The 18078-nt window shown below is 42.5% G+C and overlaps 1 protein-coding gene across 10 annotated transcripts in view; it reads right to left on the bottom strand.

Moving 5' to 3' along the window:
• NHSL1 (NHS like 1) overlaps window positions 1-18078 on the bottom strand; it is a 170402-nt gene that overhangs the window by 18295 nt on the left and 134029 nt on the right. For 6 of the 10 annotated variants that reach the window (XM_075267914.1, XM_075267915.1, XM_075267919.1 and 3 more), the window contains exons 3-5: window positions 8091-8221; window positions 6976-7047; window positions 546-732 (exon numbers count right to left, since the gene is read on the bottom strand). In XM_075267914.1, coding sequence (XP_075124015.1) covers window positions 546-732; window positions 6976-7047; window positions 8091-8221 — 390 coding nt within the window. The remainder of the gene's footprint in view (window positions 1-545; window positions 733-6975; window positions 7048-8090; window positions 8222-18078) is intronic. The other 4 variants (XM_075267916.1, XM_075267920.1, XM_075267922.1 and 1 more) reach the window with 1 other exon arrangement.

Genomic DNA, 18078 nt, shown 5'->3' with positions numbered 1-18078 from the left:
TTCTGACATTACAGAGATTACACTAACTGTGCTTGATACTTGGGAATGGTGGGATCTGGAGAGAAAATTGCAATTGTGCTGGAATCAGAGGAACAGCGCTTATTAACAGGTGTAAGAACTTGGAGTGGTGGAGGTGCTGAAAGGTTCTCCTTAAACTGTTGTCTGTTTATAAAGAGCAACCAGCAGAATTTTGCAAGTGGCTTCAGATACTAGTGAACAAATAAAGACTTAATAAAACACAAGACCTTTAACAGATTTTTTTTTATGCAGACTTAAAAGGCAAAGTGCTATATGCGTATTTGGAAAAGGTTGTAAGGATACAGAAGATAATCCATACACTTGTCCACACACAAACATCCATTTAACAATTCATTCATTGTCTAATACTAATATTAATACTAATTTCTCAAGAAATCTGTAATTAATTTGTATGTCCATCTGCAAATGTCCAGAATACCAGGAGTGGACTTTGTCAGCAAGCAGCCTCTTCATTCATATACATACAATCTCTTTCTAACCTATTATGTAATATAGTCCTATCATACCAGTTATGTTTATGGGCACCACATCAGTGTGCACAGCCTGAGCCACTTGTCGCATCTTCTCCTCTGGAGTGGGGAGTGGGAGTGACTTGGTCCAATTGGTGTGAGTATCCGAGAACTCATTAGTTACAGGGGTTTTTGGTCTTTTCCCAGTCAGAAGCCTTTCCTCTTCACTCGAAGAAACTGAAAACTGTAAGGTGAATATAAACCATTTGCATTATCATATGATAGATATTATTTAGCATACATGGAGAAAGATCATGAACATTGAATATCATTTACAGTAAAGAAAACATATTTATTGTACTTTTACCCTAAATCTTATCAGTGTTCACCTATTACATGAGTCAAGAGAAAAAACAGAAGCTATGATCCAATGTTGTGTGCCATAAAATGATTTGGAGGCAAAATGGTTGTCCCCATATGTTAATATTGTATTGCTAGGCACAATATCAGCCAATAAATATGGACTCTGTCTACAATTAATGGTACATGGACACCGTTGGGTATTAGTACATTGCCATTCCCATAATTTTTTTATTAGGAGAAACATTGGATTTTGTTGACTTGTGACTCAGACTATCCAACAAAGATAAAACTAGTAAGGCCTCTTGCATCAGATGTTGTATTGTTATTAGGGCCCATGCAAACGCCCATGGTCCCTGGTTAAACAAAAAAAATAATACACAGTCGAAAAGCCTTTGTGTACACGTCAATGAAATTTCAAACTGTACATTGAATTGCCTTTTCTGATCTGGAAAAAAATGGATCAGAATTGAATATGCTCCAACATTGCAGTTCAGGAGGACCAGGGAGCAGTAGAGATGAGCGAGTACTGTTCAGATCAGCCGATCCGAACAGCACGCTCCATAGAAATGAATGGATGCACCTGGTACTTCCGCTTTGACGGCGGCCGGCCGCTTAGCCCCCCGCGTGCCGGCTATGTCCATTCATTTCTATGCGAGCGTGCTGTTCGGATCGGCTGATCCAAACAGTACTCGCTCATCTCTAGGGAGCAGCTTTAAATAACATAAAGTAGGCATGGCCCATTGATTTCAATGGGTTTGTGTGCAGGTCTTTAAAAGGTCTGAAAATTTATTTCCGCTAATACAGATGGCAATGATATTTAATTTAATGTTTTCTATAATTGTGAAGGGCCACAAGATGGAAATCCCTGATGTACTATATTACAAAACCACATACATACACACAATATATGTGTGTGTGTATATATATATATATATATATATATATATATATATATATAGTGGTAAAGTGTACGGTAAGGTGGTGGACGGAGTGTATATCTCGACTGGTTTCCTCAGCCAGGCGAGATAAAGGAAAGCCAGAGCAATCCTGTTCTAGCAGAGCATAGTCTGCTAGAGCTCTTGTTCCATATTATGGGCTGTCTTTTCTGGACTGGAGGGCAGGTTGGTAGTGGGAGCCTTCCAGTCCGCACCCTTACTCCACCACGGGTTTTGCCCTGAGTCGGGGCATTCACAGGTGAGGCTTCCTTAGGGCTATTGACGGTCGAAGGAAGCTCAGTTATGGGCCCTAATACACACACGGAGGGTGTGAGGAAAACACCCCTGAGACAAACAGGTATAGTGTGGACTTTGACCTGCTAATGTGGGGACTCCACCTGCTCTAGGTCAGAGAGGTAACCTGCTGTTTAGGTAGAGCCGGACAAGGCTTAGGTTTTCTTTGTTGTGTTGTTACTTTGCTGGCACAGTGTTTCATGCCGAAATCCCAAATAAAACCCTCTGGACTTGTTTATCCTATTACCTGTCTGCATGGTGTCATTGCCGTTCGCAACCGTGTATATATATAATTTTTTTTTTTTTTTTTTTTTGTGGCAGTGTGACTGCTGGAGTAGCATGTTTGTGTCACTGGAGAAAGATGTATATTTCTCCATGTTAAAGCTGGGTGGATAAGATAAGTCTCTGGAAATTGGGTTGTTAATAAGCAGCCATGTGGAGGCTCTACAAATAAGCTGACAACCCTTCCTATAATGCTCGCTGTCTGGGGAAGACAGACTGTGTGCCAGGGCCCGAGTGAGCCAGAACCATGTGAGTTGCTGAGATCCACTTTGTAGAGATAGAAGGCCCAGGGCCTCATAGTGAGGAACAATGAATGTGTAGTCAGTAGCCAGATGGCTGAGGATTTATTGTGTGATATGATGTACAAGCTGTTTTGCTGTGAAAACAGGAGAATAAAGCTGACTGAGGTCCATTTTAAACCAAATTCAGAATTTACTGAAGGTTTCTGATACACAACCATCTAGATCAGTGGTTCTTAACCAGGGTTCAATTGAACCCTAGGCCATATGCACGGTTCATTTTGTGTACCAGTAAAAAAACATATACCGTATTTTTCGGACTATAAGACGCACCTAGGTTTTAGAGGAGGAAAATAGGGAAAAAAAATTTTGAAGCAAAAACTGGTAAAATATTTAATATATGGGAGTTGTAGTTTTGCAACATCTGCAAGGCCACATTGACAGGTGACCCTGCAGCTGTACGGGGATGTATAGGGCGTTTTTTTTTGCGGGGCCAGATGTACTTTTTAGTTATACCATTTTGGGGAATGTCTATTTCTTAGATCACCTTGTATTGAAAAAAAAACAGGAGGTGATTTAGAACTTTTATTTTATATTTTTATTATATATTTTTAAAGCTGGTTTTTTGTTTTTTTTTTACTATTTTATTCCCCCCACCCCCCGGGGGCTTGAACCTGCGGTCACTTGATTGCAAGTCCCATAGACGGCAATACAACTGTATCGCCGTCTATGGGACATTCTGTCTATTAGTATTACGGCTGGTCATAGAGACCAGCCGCAATACTAATATAGCCGTGACAGGCCGGGGAGCCTCATTAGGCTCCCGGCTGTCACCCGAACAGGTCGGCTCCTGCGATATCGTCGCACAGGAGCCGGCCTGCAACGTCACAGGTACGGGGCCGGTGGGGACCGGCCCCGGGGGAGAAGAGGCCACCGATACTGACCCGGCATCCGCTGTACTAGAGAGGCGGATGCCGGGGAGGGATAGAAGCCATCACAGGTGCCGGGGCCTGAGACATCACTGCGCTCCTCTTCCCTTCATGCAGGACAGAGGAGCGCAGAGATGTCTCAGGCCCCGGCGTCTATCACTTGCCGGCTTCCGCCTCTCTATTACAGCGGATGCCAGGCGCCACATTCAGACTATAAGACGCACCCTTCTTTTCCCCCCAAATTTGGGGGGAAAAAAGTGCGTCTTATAGTCCGAAAAATACGGTACCTATGTCTTGAATTTGGAAATAAATCATATTTGATTTATCACTAAAGAAGGGTTCGGTGAATGTGCATATGAAACTGGTGGGTTCGGTACCTCAAACAAGGTTAAGAACCCCTAATCTAGATGCAGTCATGGCGAACCTGCGAGCTAAAATACCCCTGAGTTGTCACAGTATATGCCTGCAGTATTGTTACAGTGTTAGGGTACATTCACACTGAGTAAACGCTAGCTTATTCTGAACGTAAAACACGTTCAGAATAAGCGGCGTCTAAAGCAGCTCCATTCATTTCTATGGGAGCGGGGATACGAGCGCTCCCCATAGAAATGAATGGGCTGCTTCTTTCACTCCGTGCAGTCCCATTGAAGTGAATGGGGAGTGCCGGCGTGTACGCTCCGGCATGAGCAGAGCTTGCCGTATACGCCGGCACTCCCCATTCACTTCAATGGGACTGCACGGAGTGAAAGAAGCAGCCCATTCATTTCTATGGGGAGCGCTCGTATCCCCGCTCCCATAGAAATGAATGGAGCTGCTTTAGACGCCGCTTATTCTGAACGTGTTTTACGTTCAGAATAAGCTAGCGTTTACTCAGTGTGAATGTACCCTTACAGTGTCATAACTAGGAATGCCCGGGCCCTGTGGCGAACCCCCGCCATAGACCCCGACTGACTGACTCTCCCCTCCATCACTCCTGCACACGGTATTATGCCCCACTGTGGCCCCTGCACACAGTATAATGCCCCATTGTGGACACCCATGAACAGTTATTATACTCTCTTCAGATCCCAGAGTATAATAATCAGAGATCCAGGGGAAGATACAAACATAAAAAAAACACTGTTACTTCCCTCTCCCAGGTTCTGGTGCAGTCCCTGCAGATGTTGGCTGTCTTCAATGACATACGGGACGTCACTTGAGCTGGGCTTGCGTCGCGACACATAATTGGACTTCACACATGTACGCACGAAGCCTGCCCAGAGCCAGGACAGGTAAGTAACATTGTTTTTTATGTTCCCTCATCTCTCTTGGACTTCCAAACATTATACATGGGAGTCTGAAAAGACCCTCGAGTATACTAATAGTGTTCATGGGGCCCGCGGCCTCAATTACTGATCCCAGCTCCTGCTCACAGTGGCCTCTGCAGAAGGAGAGGAAACGACAGCCGTAAGCAGGAACCAGGATGGGTAAGTAAACAGAGCCCGTAACAGCCAATTTTAAAAAAACAAAACAAAAAACGCAGCATTGGGAGCTGTTGCCAGGCCCCCTAATGTTCCGGGCCCTGTGGCAGCAGCTACCGCTGCTACCCTGGTAGATAAACCCCTGTACAGGGTATAAATTGCTATTTTGTTAAAATTATATCATTTTAGGTACCATTCTATCTTTCTAACATCTAAGGACCATCAGCATATAGTAGTGAGAGAGTTTGTGTAGAAATCGCAGTGTTAAAAATTGTGTAACTATTTAAGTTACTAGGAAGATATTTGTGCTAAAATAGGATTTTTCATACCCAATATGATTCTTTTAGTCTGGGTATTATTAAATATTAGTACTACTGATTATTTATTAAAAAGTTAAAATTTTTCTAACAAAAAAAAAGAACTGTGATAAACATGAATGTGCCAAAGAAACTAAGATTGTAATGGAGAACCCTACATAATATATATACTGCTATACACCATCATTCTGTAGCACTTTCTGAAGACCTCATGATAGGATTTATATTCTGAAGGTAACTTATATAAAAGTTATTGTACATTCAGACAATGCACTTTAATGCTACCCAATTACAGACCATGATGCTTTGCTTTCACTGTACTGTTGTGTGGTACAATAAGTGAAACAACAATTTCCATATTTGATGCATAAAGGTGCATCTATAAGGTAACGCCCTTGCCCAGCAGTTACAGTTCATGCAGCAGACATGACGTTCAAAATATACAAACTAGGAAGCCATAATCCAATGCAATTGTTGGATTCTGACTATACCAATACATCATGACCACTGCAGAATTCAGTCATGTACAGTATATGGCTGTTACATAATGTACACATTTGGAATTTGCGAGAGTTACCATGAGTACATTAGGTTAGTACATGGAAACATGTGTAGCCAACTGATTAAACTAGATTAACGTGTGCAATTGCAATATTGATAATATAATGATACTACATATACTATAATTTGTGATGCTAGACTAATAACCGGCTTTCCTTCATCAATGGCAAAGATTCACTTTGTTGCGCTGGCTTAGCATGTGCCTCTACAGCTCCTGTGATATGTCGTTTCGTCCAAGGTTTCTTGCAACGTAATTTACAATTACGTTGGGAATGAGGTCCCATGGTTGCCATATTATAGGGTTTTATATGCATGATAGATTTATCATACACACATATATCACAACATAGTTGTAGATCAAGTCATAACTTCATAGATCATAGGTATTGCTTGAACCAAGGCATAATACTCTTAGCTCTAAGCCTACCACAGAACCATCTAGATTAAGGGTCTAACTACAGTATTTCATGCTATTCTACTACAAACAGATCAGCGTTTCCAGAAGAGGGTCATGATTGAACCAGAAATGTACATGAGAGCAGTAAGTGTCATCAATCGATCGGCTGCAGACAAGGAAGGTCTGTGCTCTCTGTAATCTGACCCTTAAGGGGTGTTGGGCATAAGAGAGACACAATTCTCAACTCTCGTGGGAAAATGTAGATCCGTCCTTCCCACTCCCAATACACATTTACAGATGTGTATGAGGACATAGGTTATTGTCAGTCTATAGTATCAAGTCATACAATGGAATGACAAAGAAGAGAGATCTTCACATACAACATACCAGATTCAGAAATCTTTCCTGTTTCCAATGCTACTATTGATGAGAGTATTGGTGTTTGCAGCTTGTAGTAGAAGTAATTTTCCTATGCACATCACACTTCATGTCTATTGGAGGTTATGTATACTACTGAATTCCTCCGTCTTCTCAATGGGATTTCCTTGTGATATACAGTTGTATACAGAATCAGGTTTTTTTGTGGTTTCCCTTGTAATCATGGCCTTATCCTGAGAGCAACGCTGGTGAAGGAGGATTGGTTGTCTATCTAATTCTACAGATTTACAGCACCCATCTGAATGGGAGCGTCTGAGCTACAGCTGGTGTACCTTCATGTTCCAGGGCACCAAGCAACAGCAGACACTATGGCAAGACTGACAGATGCATCCTAACACATTAGACTGTACAGAAAAGGAGAGAATGAGTAAAAAGATGCCAGAGACAGCAAATATACAATGGATAAAGACAAAGATACAAAGTGTCTTTCCTCTAGTCATCTAATGCTACACAGACTACCACATACAGGAAGTTTTAGGGAAAAATCATCTAAATAAAGATATTTGCTTTTTTCCTAATTGTCATACAAACATTGGATACATAAATGTAACTCATCCTCGCTATGGTTAATTTAACGGATGGCCAAAATCCTGCAGAAATGAAGGTTTAGTGAGTGAGATGGCTATATACAGTATGCTGCCTAACACTCCATCTGTCAGCATTCTGTATATGGGAGCTTGTAGGTGACAGATTGAAACATGAAGAGCTACAACACAGTGAAGCAGTAAAGTTAATCCATTACAATATGTAGAACAGAATACTGAAATAAGCATGAAGAGGTTTATATAACTTTTATAAATGCTTATTCTGAATACAGACCCTATGAGCTGGTCAAAGGAACCTTGGTGAATGGAACAAATGTTGCTTGGTTATACATATCCCTATGGTAAGTGCTCTGTGGATGGGATTTAGCCCAGGAACGCCTATATCGGTAAGAAGTTTACAAATAAACAATCTCCTTTAAGTGCCAATCCGTAAGATCAGGAAAAACTCATGAAGGTATATTATTAAGGAGTATTAGAGGACCTCTAGGGGTATTTTATAACATGTTATCCAATGTCCTCTATATCTACTCTTCTTGCCCCTTGCTTCCCATTACTTCTACCTCTTTCTCTCTATGGTAAACCAGAATATTTGTGGGCAGAGATGTGACACAGGTGCTCCAAACATTCAGCCATGACTTATGAAAGCACTTCAAAGAACGTCTCGAAAGAAAATAAAAGCACTAACAAAAAGAAAGCAACTAGACACAAAGAGGAATATGCTATAATAGGGCAAGAGGTGGCATGTAGCTGCTTTTCTGGCTCTTCTGCATGAAAGCATGGGGCTAGAACAATGGCATATGAACACCGAACCCTACTTGTGAGGAAAGTTAGTATGAGGATACCTTTCGACTGTGTTCATCATCATCATCTTCCTGGTAACTTGCGCAAACCATGTCTGGGGATGAGGAGAATGTTGGTCCTTGAGAGTAGTATTGTGAGCTTCGATATCCATCCCTTCGGAGCTTGTCACATTCTACACAAGGAGGAAGTAAAACAATATAAGTATTCTTAGGTATTTAATAGAAGAAAAATCTAGAAAAAATAGTTACTATACACAGTTACTAGAGATGAGCGAACAGTGTTCTATCGAACACATGTTCGATCGGATATCAGGGTGTTCGCAATGTTCGAATCGAATCGAACACCACGTGGTAAAGTGCGCCAAAATTCGATTCCCCTCCCACCTTCCCTGGCGCCTTTTTTGCACCAATAACAGCGCAGGGGAGGTGGGACAGGAACTACGACACTGGGGGCATTGAAAAAAATTGGAAAAAGTCATTGGCTGCCGAAATCAGGTGACCTCCATTTTAGACGAATAGTGGATTTCAAATCCGGGTCATATGAGAATGTGAACTTTGTGACTATGAGACAGGGATAGCTGTACAGGCAGGGATAGCTAGGGATAACCTTTATTTAGGGGGGAATGTTATTAAAAATAACTTTTTGGGGCTCTATCGGGTGTGTAATTGTGATTTTTGTGAGATAAACTTTTTCCCATAGGGATGCATTGGCCAGCGCTGATTGGCCGAATTCCGTACTCTGGCCAATCAGTGCTGGCCAATGCATTCTATTAGCTTGATGAAGCAGAGTGTGCACAAGGGTTCAAGCGCACCCTCGGCTCTGATGTAGCAGAGCCGAGGCTGCACAAGGGTTCAAGCGCACCCTCGGCTCTGATGTAGGAGAGCCGAGGGTGCACTTGAACCCTTGTGCACCCTCAGCTCTGCTACATCAGAGCCGAGGGTGCGCTTGAACCCTTGTGCACACTCTGCTTCATCAAGCTAATAGAATGCATTGGCCAGCGCTGATTGGCCAATGTATTCTATTAGCCTGATGAAGTAGAGCTGAATGTGTGTGCTAAGCACACACATTCAGCTCTACTTCATCGGGCTAATAGAATGCATTGGCCAGCGCTGATTGGCCAGAGTACGGAACTCGACCAATCAGCGCTGGCTCTGCTGGAGGAGGCGGAGTCTAAGATCGCTCCACACCAGTCTCCATTCAGGTCCGACCTTAGACTCCGCCTCCTCCGGCAGAGCCAGCGCTGATTGGCCGAAGGCTGGCCAATGCATTCCTATGCGAATGCAGAGACTTAGCAGTGCTGAGTCAGTTTTGCTCAACTACACATCTGATGCACACTCGGCACTGCTACATCAGATGTAGCAATCTGATGTAGCAGAGCCGAGGGTGCACTAGAACCCCTGTGCAAACTCAGTTCACGCTAATAGAATGCATTGGCCAGCGCTGATTGGCCAATGCATTCTATTAGCCCGATGAAGTAGAGCTGAATGTGTGTGCTAAGCACACACATTCAGCACTGCTTCATCAAGCCAATACAATGCATTAGCCAGTGCTGATTGGCCAGAGTACGGAATTCGGCCAATCAGCGCTGGCTCTGCTGGAGGAGGCGGAGTCTAAGGTCGGACCTGAATGGAGACTGGTGTGGAGCGATCTTAGACTCCGCCTCCTCCAGCAGAGCCAGCGCTGATTGGTCGAGTTCCGTACTCTGGCCAATCAGCGCTGGCCAATGCATTCTATTAGCCCGATGAAGTAGAGCTGAATGTGTGTGCTTAGCACACACATTCAGCTCTACTTCATCAGGCTAATAGAATACATTGGCCAATCAACGCTGGCCAATGCATTCTATTAGCTTGATGAAGCAGAGTGTGCACAAGGGTTCAAGCGCACCCTCGGCTCTGATGTAGCAGAGCCGAGGCTGCACAAGGGTTCAAGTGCACCCTCGGCTCTCCTACATCAGAGCCGAGGGTGCGCTTGAACCCTTGTGCAGCCTCGGCTCTGCTACATCAGAGCCGAGGGTGCGCTTGAACCCTTGTGCACACTCTGCTTCATCAAGCTAATAGAATGCATTGGCCAGCACTGATTGGCCAGAGTACGGAATTCGGCCAATCAGCGCTGGCCAATGCATTCTATTAGCCCGATGAAGTAGAGCTGAATGTGTGTGCTAAGCACACACATTCAGCACTGCTTCATCACGCCAATACAATGCATTAGCCAGTGCTGATTGGCCAGAGTACGGAATTCGGCCAATCAGCGCTGGCTCTGCTGGAGGAGGCGGAGTCTAAGATCGCTCCACACCAGTCTCCATTCAGGTCCGACCTTAGACTCCGCCTCCTCCAGCAGAGCCAGCGCTGATTGGCCGAATTCCGTACTCTGGCCAATCAGCACTGGCTAATGCATTGTATTGGCTTGATGAAGCAGTGCTGAATGTGTGTGCTTAGCACACACATTCAGCTCTACTTCATCGGGCTAATAGAATGCATTGGCCAATCAGCGCTGGCCAATGCATTCTATTAGCGTGAACTGAGTTTGCACAGGGGTTCTAGTGCACCCTCGGCTCTGCTACATCAGATTGCTACATCTGATGTAGCAGTGCCGAGTGTGCATCAGATGTGTAGTTGAGCAAAACTGACTCAGCACTGCTAAGTCTGCATTCGCATAGGAATGCATTGGCCAGCCTTCGGCCAATCAGCGCTGGCTCTGCCGGAGGAGGCGGAGTCTAAGGTCGGACCTGAATGGAGACTGGTGTGGAGCGACCTTAGACTCCGCCTCCTCCAGCAGAGCCAGCGCTGATTGGCCGAATTCCGTACTCTGGCCAATCAGCACTGGCTAATGCATTGTATTGGCTTGATGAAGCAGTGCTGAATGTGTGTGCTTAGCACACACATTCAGCTCTACTTCATCGGGCTAATAGAATGCATTGGCCAGCGCTGATTGGCCGAATTCCGTACTCTGGCCAATCAGCACTGGCTAATGCATTGTATTGGCTTGATGAAGCAGTGCTGAATGTGTGTGCTTAGCACACACATTCAGCTCTACTTCATCGGGCTAATAGAATGCATTGGCCAATCAGCGCTGGCCAATGCATTCTATTAGCGTGAACTGAGTTTGCACAGGGGTTCTAGTGCACCCTCGGCTCTGCTACATCAGATTGCTACATCTGATGTAGCAGTGCCGAGTGTGCATCAGATGTGTAGTTGAGCAAAACTGACTCAGCACTGCTAAGTCTGCATTCGCATAGGAATGCATTGGCCAGCCTTCGGCCAATCAGCGCTGGCTCTGCCGGAGGAGGCGGAGTCTAAGGTCGGACCTGAATGGAGACTGGTGTGGAGCTATCTTAGACTCCGCCTCCTCCAGCAGAGCCAGCGCTGATTGGTCGAGTTCCGTACTCTGGCCAATCAGCACTGGCCAATGCATTTCTATGGGGAAAAGTTAGCTTGCGAAAATCGCAAACTGACAGGGATTTCCATGAAATAAAGTGACTTTTATGCCCCCAGACATGCTTCCCCTGCTGTCCCAGTGTCATTCCAGGGTGTTGGTATCATTTCCTGGGGTGTCATAGTGGACTTGGTGACCCTCCAGACACGAATTTGGGTTTCCCCCTTAACGAGTTTATGTTCCCCATAGACTATAATGGGGTTCGAAACCCATTCGAACACTCGAACAGTGAGCGGCTGTTCGAATCGAATTTCGAACCTCGAACATTTTAGTGTTCGCTCATCTCTAACAGTTACTATAGATTTGTCATGCAGCTCGGCTATGGATTCTAACACCATTAACATGTCTGGTCTTGAATACCTTATTGTATTTGGTGTATATACCCTAGAATATTGCTTTAGAAGAAATATTCAGTTATTTGGAATGGCTGATGGCAAAGAAGCTTTGGAATGTAAATTCTACAGGACGGCTTTCAGCCATCACATCCGGAAATAAAGATGTGAAATGGTAAATGTTTATAGCTATACAATGTGTAAGTAGGACGCCACCTAGAACTGAACCCAATACTAGATATTTATTATGCCAATATGACTAGTGATGAAGCTAAGCTGAATGAAAGCAAAACCTAATATCTCTAAATCAGACACTAAAACCCTTAGTCAATTCAGTCTCGTGCATTATGTCATCACATCTGTTTGAAGCAGCTAAGCTGGAGTGTAAATGAATGGGTGTATTGTATGCATCTCAGACACTAACATGTATTTCCTATTCATAAGGGTCCAAGTGCAGTATAGGGGTTCGTGGAGCTCACGTCTCACAAGCAATGGTGGTTTTTATTCCTCAATAACATCCTATCTGCTTAGTCATTTGGTTCCGGTCTTTTGTTGCCCAACCCCCTCCTTTCTCTGGTGGGAAACTGAGGGATATATTTTCTGTTATAGGAAGTTTAGTGTATACCATCTCCACTATGCAGGTGAGCAGGGCTATGAGGAGGAAGCACACTTTATGTTTACAATGTCACAAGTGCTTGTGGATATTCTGTAAATTCCTGGGATGACAATGGAAATAAAGCTGGAGGGGATGATGGTGGTATGATTGGCGGACATATGCAGGGAAAATACGGAATCTGCTTAAAATCAGCAGGCCTTAAAAGGCCTCAGATGAAAGTTTCTTATGTAGAAAATAGTGATGTGGCTAATGATATGTGTGATACAGACAGACAGACACATATATATATATATATATATATATATATATATATATATATATATATTTTTTTTTTTTTTTTTTTTTTTTAAGTTTCTAATGGCTCAAGACATATACAGTGTGGGCCAAAAGTATTGGCACCCCTGCAATTCTGTCAGATAATACTCGTTTTCTTCCAGAAAATGATTGCAATCACAAATTCTTTGGTATTATTATCTTCATTTAAATTGTCTTCAAAGGAAAACCACAAAGAGAATTGTCAAAAAGCCAAATTGGATATAATTCCACACCAAGCATAAAAAAGGGGGTGGACAAAAGTATTGGCACTCTTTGGAAAATCATGTGATGCATCTCTAATTTGTTTAATTACCAGCACCTGTTACTTACCTGAGGCACCTAACAGGTGGTGGCAATAACTAAATCACACTTGCAGCCAGTTGAAATGGATTAAAGTTGACTCAACCTCTGTCCTGTGTCCTTGTGTGTACCACATTGAGCATGGAGAAAAGAAAGAAGACCAAAGAACTGTCTGAGGACTTCAGAAGCAAAATTGTGAGGAAGCATGAGCAATCTCAAGGCTACAAGTCCATCTCCAAAGACCTGAATGTTCCTGTGTCTACTGTGCACAGTGTCATCAAGAAGTTTAAAGCCCATGGCACTGTGGCTAACCTCCCTAAATGTGGACGGAAAAGAAAAATTGACGAGAGATTTCAATGCAAGATTGTGCGGATGGGGGATAAAGAACCTTGACTAACATCCAAACAAGTTCAAGCTGCCCTGCAGTCCGAGTGTACAACAGTGTCAACCCGTACTATCCGTTGGCGTCTGAATGAAAAGGGACTGCATGGTAGGATACCCAGGAAGACCCCACATCTTAACCAGAGACATAAAAAAGTCAGGCTGGAGTTTGCCAAAACTTACCTGAGAAAGCCAAAAACGTTTTGGAAGAAGGTTCTCTGGTCAGATGAGACAAAAGTAGAGCTTTTTGGGAAAAGGCATCAACATAGAGTTTTTAGGGGGAAAAAAAGAGGCCTTCAAAGAAAAGAACATGGTCCCTCCTTCAAATCTCAGGGACCTGGAGCAGTTTGCCAAAGAAGAATGGTCTAAAATTCCAGCAGAGCATTGTTAGAAACTCATTGATGGTTACCGGAAGCGGTTGTTCGCAGTTATTTTGTCTAAAGGTTGTCCTACCAAGTATTAGGCTGAGGGTGCCAATACTTTTGTCCAGCCCATTTTTCGAGTTTTGTGTAAAATGATCAATGATTTGACTTTTTTTCTATTCTCTTTTGTGTTTTTTCATTGCAAGCAAAATAAATGAAGATATTAATACCAAAGAGTTTGTGCTTGCAATCATTTTCTGGAAGAAACTGAGTATTATCTGACAGAATTGCAGGGGTGCCAATACTTTTGGCCAACAGTGTGTGTGTGTGTGTGTGTGTGTGTGTATATATAATTTATTTTTTATTTTAGATGCGTGGTAGCAATAAGATAAAGAGGGTAGCAAAGGCAGACATCGCCTTTAAATTCCACTTTGTGTTTAAAGATCTAACTAAAACTAATACATTAAGCAGTTGGCTTATTTGTTGGCATGGAGCCACCCTGATAAAATGGCACTAGTTTAATAAAATAATAAATGAATAAATGTTGCCATTAAGAAGTGAACAACATGTCTGGCCAAGAATGGTACAGTAATAAAAAGGATGGCCGGATAGAAGTGAGTCACTACTTCATCCTTTGGTGCAGATGCATCCATATACAGAAATGTAGTGCCTATATTAAAATGACAAAGGCCACAAGATTGATATATTGTCCTATATTGTGAAAACACAATCTCTTTAAACAAACTAGTTCCAAAAGCACTGAGACGTTCTGTGTTATAGTAAAAACAAGGAGTCTTTTTCACATGGCTGAACAATGTGATGTTTGCTTTAATGTCTGCACCTGTAAATGCCTGGTGCCTGGGAATTCTATATCTCTGACAGTAACATTGATGTTCTCATAACTGATTTATAAAAGCCTGTAAGCGCTTTATTACTCTCCGACTACGGTACTTTAAATGAACAGGGACAAAAGCCATTTCTCCCAGCTCTCCCACTGATAGACATGTTTGCAGTGGCTTACCTCTTGAGGATAGGAAAAAAAGAGGCATTTAAACTAAAGACAGACATTAGGGGACTTTTGGACTGACTCCATATGACTCAGAATGTATGGTTTATGTGACCTTAAAGGGGTTGTGCCATCAATAAAAAAAATGTTAATATTGAAGCTTAATTTGCATGTCATTCTAGCCAGGATCTGTTAGTCATGTATGCCCGGTAGAATACAGTACAGCTTCTGCTGTGACCTTAGTTGATATTATTTAAATAGGACATAGGCTTACTTTCTGCTTTTCAGACAGAAAGCCTAGCATGAGCAGCAGCATTATATAACCCTAAATGGTAGCCATTCTGATTCAGGGCTCAGGCAATGAGGGAAATAGACATTAGATAAGCACCTCACCACTCTCAGCTGCTTTCCTCCTTAGCAGAAGAAGAGATAAGGTCAATCATTTCTTTTTTAATAATGTTACTTTAGAAAGACTGTCTAAAATGTATATTCTGTTTACTTACAGGTATTTGTATTAATGGCACAACCTCTAATATTCCCGTGCCTAACATTTACCATATATGCAGTGTAAAAGATACTAAAAAAGTAACTTTAACCCCTACAGTTGTCCACTGCCATTTGCTAAAAATTCTCCCCATACTTTTATGTAATATCTGTATTGTTATGTAACTAGCAGGCCACTTCAAATTCTTTAAAACCTTTCCAGTCCTCCATGTGTTATACAAAAGTGTAAATTTACTACAACAGTTGTTTTGACTGTAGTAAATCCTCATCCACATGCCTGTATATTTTTTGTATCTGCTCCAGTACATTTGGGCATAAGTTTATATTTTTGTATACAGGAGTTGCTTATACTCAGTTTGCGTGTTGTTGCTTTAAGTATGTCTATTCCCACAGATTAATACAAGTGAATGACTCGTTGCACTAAGTGAGACATGGGGATAGAGAACTGCATATATTAATCAGCAGACTGGTCTTATTCACACATGATTTAACAGAGGGCAGTCTGGGGCAAGTCACATAATAAAAAGATTCATAACAGCTACTCTTTCATGGTCATACCCGAGCAGTGAAGAACTGCTACCTTCAGCCTTGGCTCTACTGCCAAATGTCTACAGGAATGAGCTTAACACAATGGAAAGTCAGAGTTGATGGATGAACATGGAACTTGCTGCCTGTCTACGAACTCCTGCGTTGGCACCATATCTTAGCCACATAAACCAAATTGACAGGTGGTGTTTTTTTTCCCATTGTTACAAGCCTTACTAAACACTAGTTTAGTGCTGCTGGTTTTCATACCGAAACCTTCTATAGCAAAATGGCTATTAGTATTGCGTGATATAAAAACAACTTCTAGAAAGCAAGCAGCATACCATATGTTAACAATGTTGTAGAGAAACCACAAAAAGGACTCTGTAGACAATTGTATTATGGAACATGTATAGGTGACTTTCTAGTTTCTTAGGGAAGTGTTATGCCAGCAAAGTTTAGTTCAGCATGGGCCATGGGCCACCATGAGTGGAGCTTCAGAGGCGGCCCTGGATTTGTTGTGTAGGCTCACCCACAGGACACTTGTTAATAAAGAGACATACCGTAATTGCTAATTTTCCCATCCCTTCAGATAGCATTGCAGTAGTCTCTTGTCTGATAACCAATATTACAATTGGCTCTTTTACCAATGACATCAGCAAAAAATGTGAAAGCTAACCTACTTTGTACAGTATCAAAACATAATTTTACAGTATCTGTAGACAGATGCATAGCTAGAGGGGTGGCAATAAGAAACCAGCAATGTCAATTATATCGACATCTGAAAGTCACCGATACAACTATTTGGTAGAGGAGGAGACTGCTGGCTTCCTGCTCTACCATTCTTAACTTGTAGGCTGCGAGCCACTCCAACCTACGAGGCACTGTCACCACAGCACGTCTGCATTTTGGAGCAGATCACTGTGTCTGTCTCAGTGCTTTGTAGGCATGAAGTGACTTGCAGCTTTCATTTTATAACAAGAGGGAGAAGGAAGGAGGTTCAGGTGCCCTGCATCAGAGGGTCGAGAGTAATTTCTTATTCCACAATTCAGGACCATAATTAAAATGTTGTGTGGACAATAATATAATAAGACCTCATTTATAAATTATCTTCTATAAGGTGACATTATAAAAGGGGTTGCATCCTCCCCTCCATTCCTGCGCTGTTCAGCCCTCCTCCTCCATTGCTCTGAGTGGCTGCAGCAGTGACGTCACATTCACACAGGATTGCTACAGCCAATCATCAATGTGACATCGCAGTTGCAACCTATATATATATATATATATATATATATATATATATATATATAGCAGCAGAGGAGATGGCTAACACCTTTAATATAAGGCAGTGTTAGGGAGTAGTATTTATGCATGGAGCATAATATAAGGTCTATTTAGGCATAATATAAGGGCCATTAGGGCATAAGCCACTGGGGACTTGGTTAGTACTAATTTAAGGTGCATCCAGGCATTATTATGGGGTACAATAAACATTATTACTTCAGGAGCACCATTAATTTTTGAGGGCACACACGGGGCATTATTAATTGAAGGCTCACACAGGGGCTTTTTGAGCACTGGGGCCCGCCCCCAGTGCTGCGAGAGAATTCATTTGCATACCAGCGAATGGCGGCACAGAGAAGACATCTAAAGGTAGGTGACAAATAGCCTTTAAGGCTATTCTGACGTGTTATGGACAAAAAATTACTTCTGAATGATAGGATCCCTTTAAGGGTGCACCGATGGGATTTATTTAAGCCGCATTAAAAATGAAAATGCTCTATACTCACCTACTGGCTGTATTCCCTTCGCCAGCACAGTTCTTCAGTGAAGCTATAATAGAATACCTCAGCTTCAGTGCGTGCACAAACCTCAGGCGCATACGCAGTGAAGTCGAAGTGTACGTCTCTGCATTCACTGAAGAACAGCATGTGCACTGGAAGCACCAGAGATGAGTGTAATGAGACTCATTGGACTTATCTCTCGGTAGTATAATGGTTTTTTATTGTTTAATGCAGCAGCAGATTGCAATATAAGAGGGTTATTTTGAACACTAAATTTGGGTGGCATTCTGCCATGCCTGGGAGTTTTATCGACGATTCTGAAAGTTTGGGATGCCCCCCCCTCTTTTCAAGAGCATTACAGATGTTCCAGGATCTTTTGATAATTCTTATTTCTGTAACCATCTTTAGAATATCTGTAAACAGTATTGTCTATTATGTTCCATTCCTTATTGTACTAGGTGAGAACAACTTT

The sequence above is a fragment of the Leptodactylus fuscus genome, chromosome 3 (genome assembly GCF_031893055.1).
Source record: "Leptodactylus fuscus isolate aLepFus1 chromosome 3, aLepFus1.hap2, whole genome shotgun sequence".
NCBI lineage: Eukaryota > Metazoa > Chordata > Amphibia > Anura > Leptodactylidae > Leptodactylus > Leptodactylus fuscus.
This window is presented reverse-complemented; position numbering and strand designations above follow the sequence as displayed.